This window comes from Tenrec ecaudatus, chromosome 6 (genome assembly GCF_050624435.1).
Source record: "Tenrec ecaudatus isolate mTenEca1 chromosome 6, mTenEca1.hap1, whole genome shotgun sequence".
Taxonomy (NCBI): domain Eukaryota; kingdom Metazoa; phylum Chordata; class Mammalia; order Afrosoricida; family Tenrecidae; genus Tenrec; species Tenrec ecaudatus.
This window is the reverse complement of record NC_134535.1, coordinates 84,273,895-84,286,703: the sequence shown is the minus strand read 5'-3', so window position 1 is coordinate 84,286,703 and position 12,809 is coordinate 84,273,895. Positions and strand designations below refer to the sequence as shown.

Below are 12,809 nucleotides of genomic sequence, written 5' to 3'. Positions count from 1 at the left end.
CTCAGCTCCACAGGGCCAGCCTCAGACCTCGTGATCAGAGCTGGTTTAGCCATGTCACTGTGACCGTGCTGGGTCCATTTGACACGTGTCAGTCCTGAACTTGCCCGATTTCTAATCAACTCGACGGCAGTGAGTTTTGAAACGGCATCTAATCACTTCCACTGCCTCCCTGCTTCTACTGGGACCCACTGGGGCCACCCCTTCCCGCTAACCTTAGGGCATCCGAATATGCCTGGTCCCTACAAGTACCATCAGGCGGGACTCTTCTTTCTTCACACTCCCCTTTTCCCCCCGGGAGGTGGGGATCACTCATTCACATGGCTCCTTCTACCAGGGGAACTCTCAAGAATCATCCTTATTTCCAACCTAAGCTTTCCCTCATGGCCCCAAACCTGAAAATCCATCAGCCTGTGGGGGCAGAGCCGGTTACTCAGAACCCCACACAATTCAACAGGCTGGAACCGAACTCTCCACTTCATGGGCATCCTCGATAGGAGAGGGTCTCATGCCTCCGGAGACCTCGGTATCACTCTTGCCTCTCCCTGCTCGTCAATGAATCGCCTGGACCTATTGCTCCTCCTACTTGAATGGTGCACAAATCCGACCCGCCTCACCCCCACTTTAGGAAGGGTCTAGAGCAATGGCTCTCAACCTTCCTCAAGCCGTGACCCTTTCACACACTTCCTCGTGTGGTGGTGACCCCCCAACCATACTTATTTTCGTTGCTACTTCATCACTACCATGTTGCTACTGTTATGAATCGGGCGACCCCTGTGAAAGGGTCGTTCGACCTCCAAAGGGGTCGGGCCCCACAGGTTGAGATCCACTAACCTAGAACATGGCCGGAATCTACTGGATCTCCCTGCGTCCAGGCCTGCCTTCTGCCTTCTGAGCTGCAGACTGATCTCACCACTCCCCTGCTTAGAATTCCTGAAGTGACCAGCTTTGCCCCCTCCCCAGCCTGCTTCTGACCACTCTCTACCCCTCCATTCTGCCCTCTCCTCACAGCACCCCTTTCTCTTAATGGGCCTCCCACCCTCTGATACTCCTGTCCGGGCAGGATGCAGACAGGCTGGCCAAGACACCGATGCCTGGGCTGGAGGGGGGGGGGCTCCTTGAAGCCCACACCCCCATACCCTGCAGGCCTGCTCATCTGACTCCCCACCCACACGGGACATCTGAGGAAGGCCAGCCTGCAACATCCATTTGTATCCCCAAGATCTCACCTGAGGCCTGATCCCTGGTTAAAAAAAAAAAAAAGAATTCTAACTCCTGGCTAGTAATAAACAAAGCAAAAACAAAGATAACCAACCCGGCCCAAACCTTTTGCAGTCGGTTTTTGTTTTTAATTATTAGGACTGCATCTAGAGGTCTCTCTTATCTCCAAGACAGACCAGCTGTCTGGAGGGTGGGGAGAAGATGGTACCAGCAGAACTGAAGCTTTAGCTGAGCAGGGAGGCCCAGAGGAGCCCCTCCCTCCTGGAGAGGGTCACCACTACTGTAGCGGGAGGAGAGAGGAGGTGTCCTGGCCATAGGGGCCCAGTAAGTCTTGCTCTCCTAGGGCTAATCTGGGAAGGCTTCTTGGACCTTGCTCTGGGCACTTACCCACAACCTCCATCAAATACAAACATGCACCCTCATTCTGCCCCAAATCCAAGATCCCACTATCTGACCCATTCCCACTCCTCGGTCTCTTCAATCAATGGTGCTCAGAAAACGAGGGGCTATTGTCACTGTAGGCGCCCTGGTGACATAGGGGTTACTCGTTGGGTTGTGATTCACAAGCTCAGCAGTTTGACACCAGCAGCAGCCCCTCGGGAGAAAGACGGGGCTTTCTACTTCCAAAGAGAGTTAGAGTCTCAGCAACCCACAGGGCAGTTGCACTCTGTCCTAGGGGTGGTGATGAGACCGGGCAGACCCGATGGCAGTGAGTTTGGTTGTTGATATTGTTTATTGTCACAGTGTTTGGGAGAGGTGGTGTCTCCCCTGGTATCTAGTGCTGGGGGACAACCCCCCCCCCACAGTGTGGGACAGTGGAATTAAATTACCTTAGGCCCCAGCTGAGAAACACCCTGGTGCCTGCTCTCCTCGGCACTCACTTGAGTCACTGGCACGTCACTTCATCAATCATGACAATAATAATAATAATACCTTGTCACCCTGGCTAGGCTGACAGCTTCCTGAGGGCAAGGCCTTGGACTCCTTTTGCCCCTGGTCCAGATTTCGTGAGCCCTCCAGACAAGGGCCACCAAGGGGTGGGGGTAGGGAGGAGGCAGAGGGGCTGGAGACCTGGGCAAGATGGCAGGGGTGCCCGGCCAGGAACAAGGCTCTAGGCCAGCCGAGGCAGCAGTGAGCCCTAGCTCTACCACCACTCCCGGGTGACCTTGGGCAAGCCACCCTAATTGTTGAGCCCGTTTCTTCCTGTGTCAAACAGGAATGGTGGCAGCAACTCAACTCACGGGGCTGTTGGGAGGCCTGCTGTGGGTGCATATTTACCAGGTGGTGGTGTTGGGTGGGGATGGCGGGGGGGGCAGCTGGTGCCAAGGGCCTGGCCTGGGAGCTGTTATTCTAATTAGAGGCTGACCAACTGGCAGCTTCCCAGGGAAGCTGGGGCACCCCTCTGCCAGCTCTGGTCACACAGCAGCCTGGCTTTCCCCTCTCTCCCTGCCTCACTCCTTCCCTGCAGGGAGTCTGCGGGTCCCAGCCTGGCTCAGTGGGAATGATCAGACCATCAGGTGGAAACCCGCTGAGGGAGATGGCTGGGCCTTGAGCAAGCTGCCATCCCAGGGGGGCAGAGAATGAGTCATGGAACCAGAGAGAGACTGACTTGCACGTCAGAACCTGGGCTGGAGCCACAGGCTGTTGGAGGGCAGTGAGGCTCAGGTGAATGCCACCTTCCAAGTGTCCTGCCCCACCCTGTCCTGCTCCAGGACCTGGGCCAGAGGAGAAGGCAGCAGGCCACCAAGGGCATGTGCACTCACTCGCTCACTCACTTCGGAGCAGAAACCTCTGGGTCAGTCAGGGTTCATTGGGGCCCCTGCTGCTGAAGAAGCAGCAGCAGCTTCTCCGGGATCCTCCGTTCCCTTGTAAAGTGAATGCAGGGAAGCACAGTGTCTGCCGAGGGCAGTGCTAGCTCAGGATCAGAGGAGAGATGCACAGTGCGCAAATGCAGGGCCTCGTGCAGGAAAGCCACGCTGTGTTCCTCTGGCACCAGTTCCCTGGGTCACAGAGCATCCTACTGAGGGGATTCCCACACACCTCAAAGACCAGGGTTACACCAAGGCCTCTCCACCCCCTGCCTGCCCCACCACATGGGGTGGGGGCTCTGCTCACTTCCTGAGCTGGACTGTCCTCCAACTACCTTCTCTGCTCAAGGCCCCAGGGCCCCATAGCCTGTCCCACAGAAGGCCTGGGGGGGGGGGGCTGGAGACTCCACTCCCCAGTTCATGGTGTGCTTGAGGCTGCCAGCCAGTGCTGACGTGCTGGGAGCCATGCCAACCTGGCATGTGGGCAGGCTCCCCTTGCTGTCCCTGGGGGCTCATTAACTTTCTAACACCGGGCCTCTCAGTTCCCTAAGGCGCACCCCTCCCTGCCGGGTCTGCACAACCCTCTGTCTGGTGCCTGTCCTAAGAAAGGCCCCAGGTGGAAGTGTGTGGTCTATAACCTCTCAACCTGACCAGGCAAGCTCCGGCTCCTCCAAGGAGCTGGAGAGAGGCGCCAGGATGAGGTGGCCTTCTGTCAGTCAAAGGTTCGTGCTGACTGCAGGCATATGCTGGGACCACTCTGGGCTCCAGTGGCCCAGAACCACGGCCCACTTCCCTCGAGCTCCCCTCCAGGAGCAGGCCTTGGAGAGCTTCGGCAGGGTATTCATGACCTCCACTACTGCAGCCCCGCTGCACGCCTGGAGTCCCCAAGACACCCCTCATGCAGCTTCCCAGCCCTCGGCCAGCTAGATCCTAAAGTACCAGTGGTACCCCCTCCATTCCCACGTCCATCCTTTTGTTTAAACCAATCCCCTCTCTGGGATGCTGTCCCACGTCCTTCTGGCCTGTGGTCTGTGCCAAACCCCGAGAGGACAGAGCATAGGGCTCCGGCCCACAGGGCTCCCTCCTACCTTCCCTCACCTGACTCTTCCTCCCAGCAGCCCCAGGACAGGGCCAGGAAGAGACCTTCTGCTCTGAGCCCCCAGGTGGTTCTCACCTGGAATTATTCAGCATGGACCCAAGGGTTGCCCACAGCAGGTGGTCTGAATCACCCCTACCTTCAAACCTCTTCACCCAAGTTATGTCAGGTTCCTTAAAGCATACAGGGCAAATAGGAGCCGAGTGGCCCCTGGCAGAAGGAAGCCAACTAAGCAGAGTGACGAAAAGACTAAGAGCACAGGCCTGAACTTGAATCCTGGCTTCAGATCTCAGCTCCACCACTGACTAGCAGCTGTGTGACCGTGGGCAAGTGACTCAGCCTCTCTGAGCCTCGGGTTTCTGAAGCAATCCGTACCAGTAGAGCACAGGACAGGATAGCAGGCTGTCCAGCAAGCACATAGAGCAGTGTTCAGCCCTTCTTAGGCCCTCCCTAAGTGGTAGTTATTCTGCTTAGTAATTCATAAACATTAATAACAATACTATTAATAAGAGGAGCAACATTGTCATTAGTGTGGGCCAACGTGACCCAGTATCCTCTTCCCCTCAGGGTCAATGCAAGGCTCCAGCCCCACCCTTCCTTCCTGGTTCAGGCAACACCTTCTCTCTTCCCCTCAAATCTTCACATCCCTAAAGGGTCCTCGGGCAGCAGAACTGGGCAGCAGCGAGGACAGTTCCCTGCAGGACTGGGGGATGCCATGGGTTTGGGGGTGTCTCTTGGCAAAGCTCCCCCTTGTGCCCTGGTGGTCCCTGGGAGGAAGCCTGAGGGCCGTGCATACTCACTAGGATGCCCAGTACCAGCCTGGGTTGACCTGGACATAGCGCTTGATGGGGTCACTGCAGAGAAGGAAGAGAGAGAGTCACACATCTCCCTCGGTCTCTTTGGGGCTCAATAACTGTCCTGCCCCACACCATTCACAGTACTGGAGATGAAGCGTGTAGTCCTGGGGGTTCAGGGGGCCCCATTTCACCATCCCAGGCTGGAGTGGGGCTGGTGGGCTAGGAGCAGAGACCCCCCAGAACCCCTGAGCCCGAGCCATGCACTCTCACTCTGTGAGGCTCTGCCAGGGGGGCGGACCCTTTGCAGGAGGGACACTGCCCAATTTCTGATGCGTCTCCATACAATTTTCTTTAGGCAAACACTGCATGAGACGTCTAATGCTACACACACACACACACACACACACACACACCCCATCAGCACCCCCACCCCCGCCCCGTCCACACTGCCGACTCACCAGAAGGTGAACAGAGCCACCACACTGAAGGTGAGTAGCAGCTGGACCAGCAGGATGGTGTAGACCTGGTGGCGGGCAGAAGGGGACTCCTCTGAGCGTGCAAAGCTCTGAGCAGTCAGGAGACTCTGTCCTGAGACACCACCCTTACCCTTTCTCTGGGTGGCTGTAATGGAGCTGGGGGTGGGGGTGGGGCGAGGGAAGGGGAGAAAGGACCCTCTTCCAGCCCATCCCACAGAAGGGGGCTCTTCCAGGAAGGAGAGCCACCACGTGCTCAGGCTGCCCAGGGCACGGGGTGCTGGGTGAGCACTAGGGGCCAGCTTATGGGTAGGTGCTGTCAGGGGGATTCCACAGGAAGGGAGCCGGGTGCCGCCGGGCTCACCCTCCCAGGGATGGAGAGACGGCTACCTTTCTGATGAAGACACGGCGGACTCGCTGGTCATCCCAACTGAAGGTGGTGAAACGTTCCAAGCCGCCAGAGAACCCTCCATCATAGCTGGAGCTGCCTGGGAAGGGCAAGGGGAAGGGCACATAAAAATTACCCCAAGCGTTTACCTGCTCAGAGTGCCAACTGGCTCTCTGGACCATCTGAGTCTTCTGAGAAGAGCAAAGCCGACCCCGCCACGGCTTTGCTAGGAGCTTTTGGGTGGCTCCTCACTTCGGTCGGCTTCTAATTCTTTACCACAGCTTCCTGGCCTCCCGTGAGCAGAGCCTTATCGGCCCTGTGTTCCTCCCACCCTCCCATTTCTTCCGACTGGAGTCGATTTTTTCCAGCCGCTGGCTCTCTTGCCTCTGGGACCCAGCTCCTTCAGCCTTGGACACTCATTGCCTTGCCTCTTCCTTCAGCTAGTAACTCACTATCCTGCAGACAGGACTGGCCCGGACGCCCCCTCCTCTAGGAGCCTGCCCTGAGGAGCAGGGTGAAGCAGGCGGCCAGGCCACACTGAGGAATTATTGTGTTTTGTCAACTGTTGACTGAAGCAAGCAGCCTTCCTGTCTCTAAAGTTCCTCAGAAAACATTCCTGCAGGCCACCAAGATTCGGGAAGTGAGGAAGGGGAACCCAGAACAAGCTCTGGGTCGGGAGACCTCACCCTTTTACCCATTGACCCCACACACTCCCCCTTCCTGTTCTGTCTGCTCCCCCCCTGCCCAAAGCCCCATGGCCAGGCTGTGAAAGGGGAGAAAAGGGCCGGTCTGTGGGCTGGGTGGTGGAGTGCTGAGGGTCCCCACCCCGCCCACCCCAGACCTGGCTTCATCATCCGGTAGGGTACGCTGGGGTGGGGAGAGGCGCTGGACCGATGAGATTTTTGGACCATGGTGGCCAGTTCCTGCGAGCAGAGGCTCGGTCTGAGGCATTGTCCCCGGGCCACCTTCTAGAACCTTGCAGTGGGTGGGGGTGGGGCCTCATAGGGGAGGATGATGCAGAGGATGATGCGGGGGCTGGGGGGCTGCTGAGAGAGGCTGGGAGGCAGGAGAAGCTGGGGGAACTGTATGTTCCCAGCCCTGAGACAAAGTGCCTCACGGGCAGCTCAATTCAACCCAAGAGCTTCCTACCCACGGGGGTTCTTGGTCTGCAAGAAGCCCCCAGCCAGGGCTGTCTGCCGTGAGCACCCCAGCTGGTATCCACACTCCTTCCTCTTGTCTTGCCTTCCTGCCCCCCACAAAGGTTTGGGGAAGGGAAGAGACCAGGAAAATGGCCCGTGAAACACATTCCCAGTTCCCCGGCCCTCAGCCACCCCAGGGCCTCCAAAGAGACTGGACTGCCCCAAGATCTCAGACCAGCCAGTGTATACACTGGACACGTTCTCTCCAGAGCCGGCCTGCAGATGGGTGCCGGTCCCTGCCAAAGCTGGGGCCAGTCACCGTCCCCCCCTGCCCTCTCCTTGGTCTACTGTGCACCCTACCCCATCTTTCTCTGCATCCCTTTCTTGTGGGAGGGGTCTTTGCAGGGCCCTGGTTTTTCAACTCCTTCTCTTGCCCTTGCACCGTGACTTGGAGAAGTGCCCCCTTCCTCGTCGGAGGGCACACGCTGACAGCGGCCATTGCCCCCCTCTTCATGGACGCCTTCTCTGTCTGTCCTCAGAAGAATCCTCCGCGCCCCGAGTCTCCTACGGGTACGCAAACCACCAGCACAGTGTGCCTCTCCTCTCAGGAAACTTCCTCCTGCCCAGCTTTCCCACCAGAACCCACCCCTCACCTTGATGGGGAGACTTACTGGGGTCCACATAGGCCCAGCTGGGGTGGAGAGGCACAGCCACGGGGGCCGGGGGGAAGGCTCCCGCCTTCAGCCCCTCCCCAGAGGTGGCCTCTTCATAGGATGGTGGGGCCGAGGGCACTGCTGGGGCCTCCTTCTTCTCTCCATTCGCCTGCTGCCCCCCCTCGGTCCCGGGGGCCTTGGTAGCCACGGAGAGCTGTGGAATGGAGGAGAGAGATGGTCACCTGGGGGTGGGGTGGGGGGGTGGGAAGAGAGGCTTCCTAAGCCCTCCTTTCCCACCCCTCAGTGCCTGGGACTTTCCTGGATCCTCCTGAGTGTGCTAGGAGAAAGGGGTGCAGACAGGAACCCCCCATCTCACAGAGGAAGGATCTGAGCCCCAGGAGCTGGCCAGCACACACAGTACAACTGAGGGAGGAGGACATTCTCAGCAGAGCTCACCACTCCCGGGGGTCACTACCCCGGAAGCGCAGGGAGCCGGCCTGTTGGGGTCTGCTGTTTCCCAGGGAAGGGCTGGGCACCGAGTAGGCCCTCGAAATAGTCATTGGGTGGAAGATGCTCTCATTTAATCTGCGGCTCCTCCACCGGCCATCTTTTCACTCCTGGTTTTTAAAACATGCAGTGAGTTTGTTGTTGAGAGCGTGCACGACAAAACAGACCCGGTCGGCAGTTAGAAGCGTGGAAGGCTGCAATGAGATGATGACATTCTCTGAGGCGTACAGTCCTCTCGCCCTCCTTCTCTGAGTCATTCTCCCCCCTTGGCGTAAGCTCACCGCCCTCCAAAGAGCGCTCTCTCTCATCTTCCCACTTGCGCTGGTGGTTGGAGCCTCCGTGAAAGCAAAGCACAGACAAACCAGTCACTGCCAGCGAGTCGTGCTGACTCCGAGCGACGCTGAACTGCCCCGTGGATTTCTGAGACTGTGACCCTTTACAGAAGTAGAAAGCCCCATCTTTCTTTTCTTTCTTTCTTTCTTTCTTTCTTTCTTTCTTTCTTTCTTTCTTTCTTTCTTTCTTTCTTTCTTTCTCTCTCTCTCTCTTTCTTTCTTTCGAGGGGCAGCTGGTGGTTTCAAACTGCAATTTTGGCAGTTAGCAGTCCAACTCAGAACCACAACAGACCCGGGCTTCTCCCTTGTGCCAGGATGCTGTATTTGCCCTCTCACGCCTCTCCGCTGTACTCTATCCAACCGCTGCTTTTAAAGGGGCTGGTGGTTTCGAATGGCTGACCTTGTGATTTGCGGCCAATGCACAACCCTATGCCCCCGGGGCTCCTCCCTGAGCCCACCTAGGTGGTTCTTAAAAGAATAGAATGCTCACAGCAGACCCCCTTCACGCGTGAAGATAAACGACTGTTTCATTTTAAGAGGTGGAGAGGAATAATTTGGGGTGAGGGTTTAAGGATGATCACTTCTGTCCTCCAGAAGGTATGGCTTCCGTGAGCCTTATAAATTCTGTTCTGCCCAATCCACCTCTTTTGACCAGGATTCTCCTACAGGCTCTTTGACCCGGATGTTCCATAACAGTAGTCGGGTACCATCCAGGTCTTCTGGGCTCGGGGCAAAGGCAGCAGCTGTTTAGGCGGGCAATTTGTCATCCACCAGCTGGGCGAGGAGGGGCTCCTCCAGAAACGACCTCCTCCAGTAGGTGGTCTCCTGGGCTGCAAAGCCTGAGCACCTGTCCCTGGGACTGGCCTCTTCTGCCTGGGCTGAAGATAACACTGGGGGCTGGGAAGGGCGTGAGCTGGGAGCTGAAGTGGAAGAGGAATGAGGGCAGTGGAGTGGAGGATAAGCAAGAGCTCCCCTGGTCTGGCCTCACTGGACCCAAACCTCGGCCTCTCCCCAAACCAAAACCAAATGACATGTCACTGCTGAAGGGGATGGCAGAAGGCATCGGGTCTAGTCCTTCATTTTACCAAGGAGGAAACTGAAGGCCAGACGGAGAGATGCCAATGGACGGCTGTCACCCTAGGTCCGCTGTGCCCACTTATGGACACACCCCCCTTAACCCCCCGCCTTTAGCTTGGGTGAGAGGCTATGAGCGCCGAGGGCCTGAACGGAACAGACAAAGAACGAAGGTGGGGGTGAAGTGGGTGGTACAAAAAGAGACACAGCAAGGAAAGGGCAGACCCTGCACAGGGGGCTTAGCCCATTCCCAAAAGAATACCTTAAACCCCAGAGGCCGTTGACAAGGGGCAAGGGGCCATTCTGAAGGAGCCCAGATACAGCAAAGGACCAGACCTCTGGTGGCCACTCAGCCTTGGACCCACTGAACTAGAGAGGCCTTTTCCATCCCGGGAAAGCCTGCGAGCTGGGTCACTCACCCAGACATGAGCAACAGCAGTAAAGTGACAGGAGGCGGGGTGTCAGGGAGGGTGGGGAGAGGGGACTATGGATGAATATCTTCATTTCCCCCACTGTGAGCACTCCTCAGGCCCTCTAGGGGACAGGACCCCGAGCCAAGGCTGGGGGGATGAAGCCCTGGCTCCTCAGCTTCCTTCCCCTCTCCAGCCTCTTTCATCACCCAGACCACAGAAGCCCTGCCCGGCACAATCAGTCCTGGCCTGCAGGACCCAGGCCCATCAGGAGCCCTTTGGGGGACAGCCCTGAGACAGAGCTCTGGGAAAAAGGATTCTTGTTTCCAATCCAGGCTGTCCAGAGCCGGCCCTCCTTATCAGCCCGACACTCCCCTTCCCAATCCCCATCAGGCACTTGGAGTCCCCAGGGCCCTGCCCCTCTCCCCATCCGGCCTTCCCCAGTGAGGCCTGACCAATAGCAAGAGTGGCATCACCCAGTGACATCATTTTGAAGCCTGGTGAGCTGAAAAGCAGGGAGAGGGGGGCCTGGGGCCCCAGCGAAGATGTCATTGGCTTGGAGGTTTATCTGGAGACCAGAAGGGGGGTTGATTGGGGTTTCTCTGCCCAATCCTTGACACCCCAAACGGAGGTCCAGAGGACCCTCCTTCTTTGCCCTGGGCCCTGGTGGTTGTGTAATCAACAGGCTGTTGACGTTACATAACCCTATTAGGCCAGCCAAGTATCCGGGCCAGCCTCCTGGACAATTCAGGCCTATAACGGGGGGTGGGGGGTGGTGGAAGATGCTTGCAACCCAGTGGCCCAGCCCCAAACAAAACAAAAATGAGAGCATCCTGATGCAAGGTTGCCATAGTAACCTCCATCCACAGAGGATGTGTCCTGAGGTGGGATACTAAGAGGACCTGGCCTTGCATGAGAAGTGTTTTTGTGGAGGGTGGGAAAGATAAGTGGAGGGCTGAACCCGAGAGGGGCCAGGCCTGTTGGCACTGCCCCTTGTGGCTCTCCCAGTACACACACACACACACACACACACACACACACACACACACAGCAAATCATGAGGTCAGAGGAAGACAGGGGAGGGTCTGAAGGAGAGAGGAGCCTAGTGGGTGGGAAGAGGTCCTGGCCCCTTCCTTGCAATGGTCCCTTGGGTACCCTGACTTCAACAAGGGCCACAGAGGGCTGTGGGCGCAGAGCTGGGGGAGGATGCTCTTGCTCTGGATGACAGGGAGCCCGAGGGTGGCGGATGGAGACCGGTGCAGACAGGGGAGATGCCCCTACCTTTCCCTGGGTCATGGTGCCGTCTCTCGGGGCAGGGGTCCCTGAGGCAGGGGCGGCCGCTTGGGTGACCACAGCCTGCCTGTGTCTCTCCTTTCCTCCGCGTGGGGTCTAGCAACATCCACTGCAGCCGGGCCAGGCAGGCGGGCAGGAGCGTACCATCAGAGCGCGGGATTGGGGGGGGGGGCGAGGGGCGGGTCTGGAGGATGCGCGGAGGACGCTGCGGATGTAGGAGCCCTGGAGGGAGGAGGGAGGAGCCGCGAGCGCATCCCCAGCCCACTCCCCCCACCTCTGATCTTCCCCATCGCCAGGGACAGCAGAGGCCGGGCGCTGCGGAGCCGCCCAAGTGGATGGGTCCGCGGGGGCAGGAGAAGGCGTGGGCGACTCGGTGACACCTGATCAGCTGAGGTTGCCAGCCGGGGAACTGAGCCGAGACCGTGCCAGGCCTTCTCCCTCTGCGGCCCTTGGTGCGCCATCACTGCCTCTGTCCCTTCCTCCCTCGGTGGGATGCTGGTTTCTGTCTCCCCTCACCTTTATTTCAGTGCGGAAAGACTGGAGTCTGCCCACCCTCTCGGCTTCTAACAGGGCTCGGAATCCTGTGGGCCCCCGGGCACGCGGTGTTCTCACCTGTGAAATGGGGGCAGTAGGACCCCCTCCCCCCCTGCCCCTTACCCCCACCCCTTACCGCGGGACACAGAGGCCTAGTATTGGTAGGGGGACTTCCTTTATTTCTCTTCCAGACTTTAACCAGGTCTTTCCCAAGAGTCCTCTATTGTTCTCTCTCATAGACTCTGCACCCACCTCTTCTGCCCTCTCTCCCTTTCTGCCTCTTCTCTCAGCCTCCATCACCCCTGCCTCCTCCCCCTAGCCACTCCTTCCCTGTCTTATGCTTGTGTCACCTCTTTCCCTAGTTTTGCCCTCGGCACTCAGCTGCCACCAGACTCTGTTGTCTGAAACAGCTGTGTGTCACTGTGGGGTCTCGGATCTTAAGAGCTGTGCTCAAGGCCCAGCTGCTCCATGCCTGGGCCACGTGACCTCCATAGGGCCCTCCCCGACCTGTGTTGTTGCAGCAGCAGCCATCTCTGAACAGGACAAGGGCAGAAGAGCCCTGGCCACCCAGGGCTGGTGATTAGCCACCTCCGCTGTGGTGGTGGAAGCACTTTGAAGTTTGGGGGTTGTGATTTTTGTTGACTGGGGAGGTTCTTACCAGGGCGATTCAGGCAGTTCCAGGGACCCGGAGCTGAGGATTTGGGGGATTCTGCCTCACGGGGCTGGGCCACCTGGGTGAAATGAGAGGCCAAGATCTGGTGCAGATGGCAGAGACTAGTTACCTCTGCTTTCCGACCTTCTCAGATGCCACCTTGAGAACCAAGGTGCGCCTGACCTAAGCCACAGTGTTTACAGTGCCAAGCCTAAGGAAAGTCCAAGAAGGATCCATGCCTTTGGGTTAGGGTGCTGGAGAAGGTCACTGCCAAGTCTGTCTTGGAAGGAGAACAGGAGGGATGCTCCTTAGAAGCCAGACTGGTGAAGGATTTCACCTTATGCACTGGGGGCATCTTATCAGGGGGACAGGTCCCTGGAGAAAGACATCACAGAAGGCCTGTGATAACGAGGAAGACTAAGAAGCCGGATCGAG

General features: G+C 58.0%; 1 protein-coding gene across 1 annotated transcript in view; it reads right to left on the bottom strand.

Annotated features, from left to right (window-relative positions):
- FAIM2 (Fas apoptotic inhibitory molecule 2) overlaps positions 1-11,191 on the bottom strand; it is a 36,628-nt gene extending 25,437 nt beyond the window's left edge. Inside the window, exons 1-5 of the mRNA XM_075552979.1 lie at positions 11,177-11,191; positions 7,591-7,786; positions 5,783-5,880; positions 5,378-5,442; positions 4,923-4,976 (exon numbers count right to left, since the gene is read on the bottom strand). Of these exons, the coding sequence (XP_075409094.1) occupies positions 4,923-4,976; positions 5,378-5,442; positions 5,783-5,880; positions 7,591-7,786; positions 11,177-11,191 (428 nt within the window). The remainder of the gene's footprint in view (positions 1-4,922; positions 4,977-5,377; positions 5,443-5,782; positions 5,881-7,590; positions 7,787-11,176) is intronic.
- Between the last annotated feature and the right edge of the window lie 1,618 nt (positions 11,192-12,809).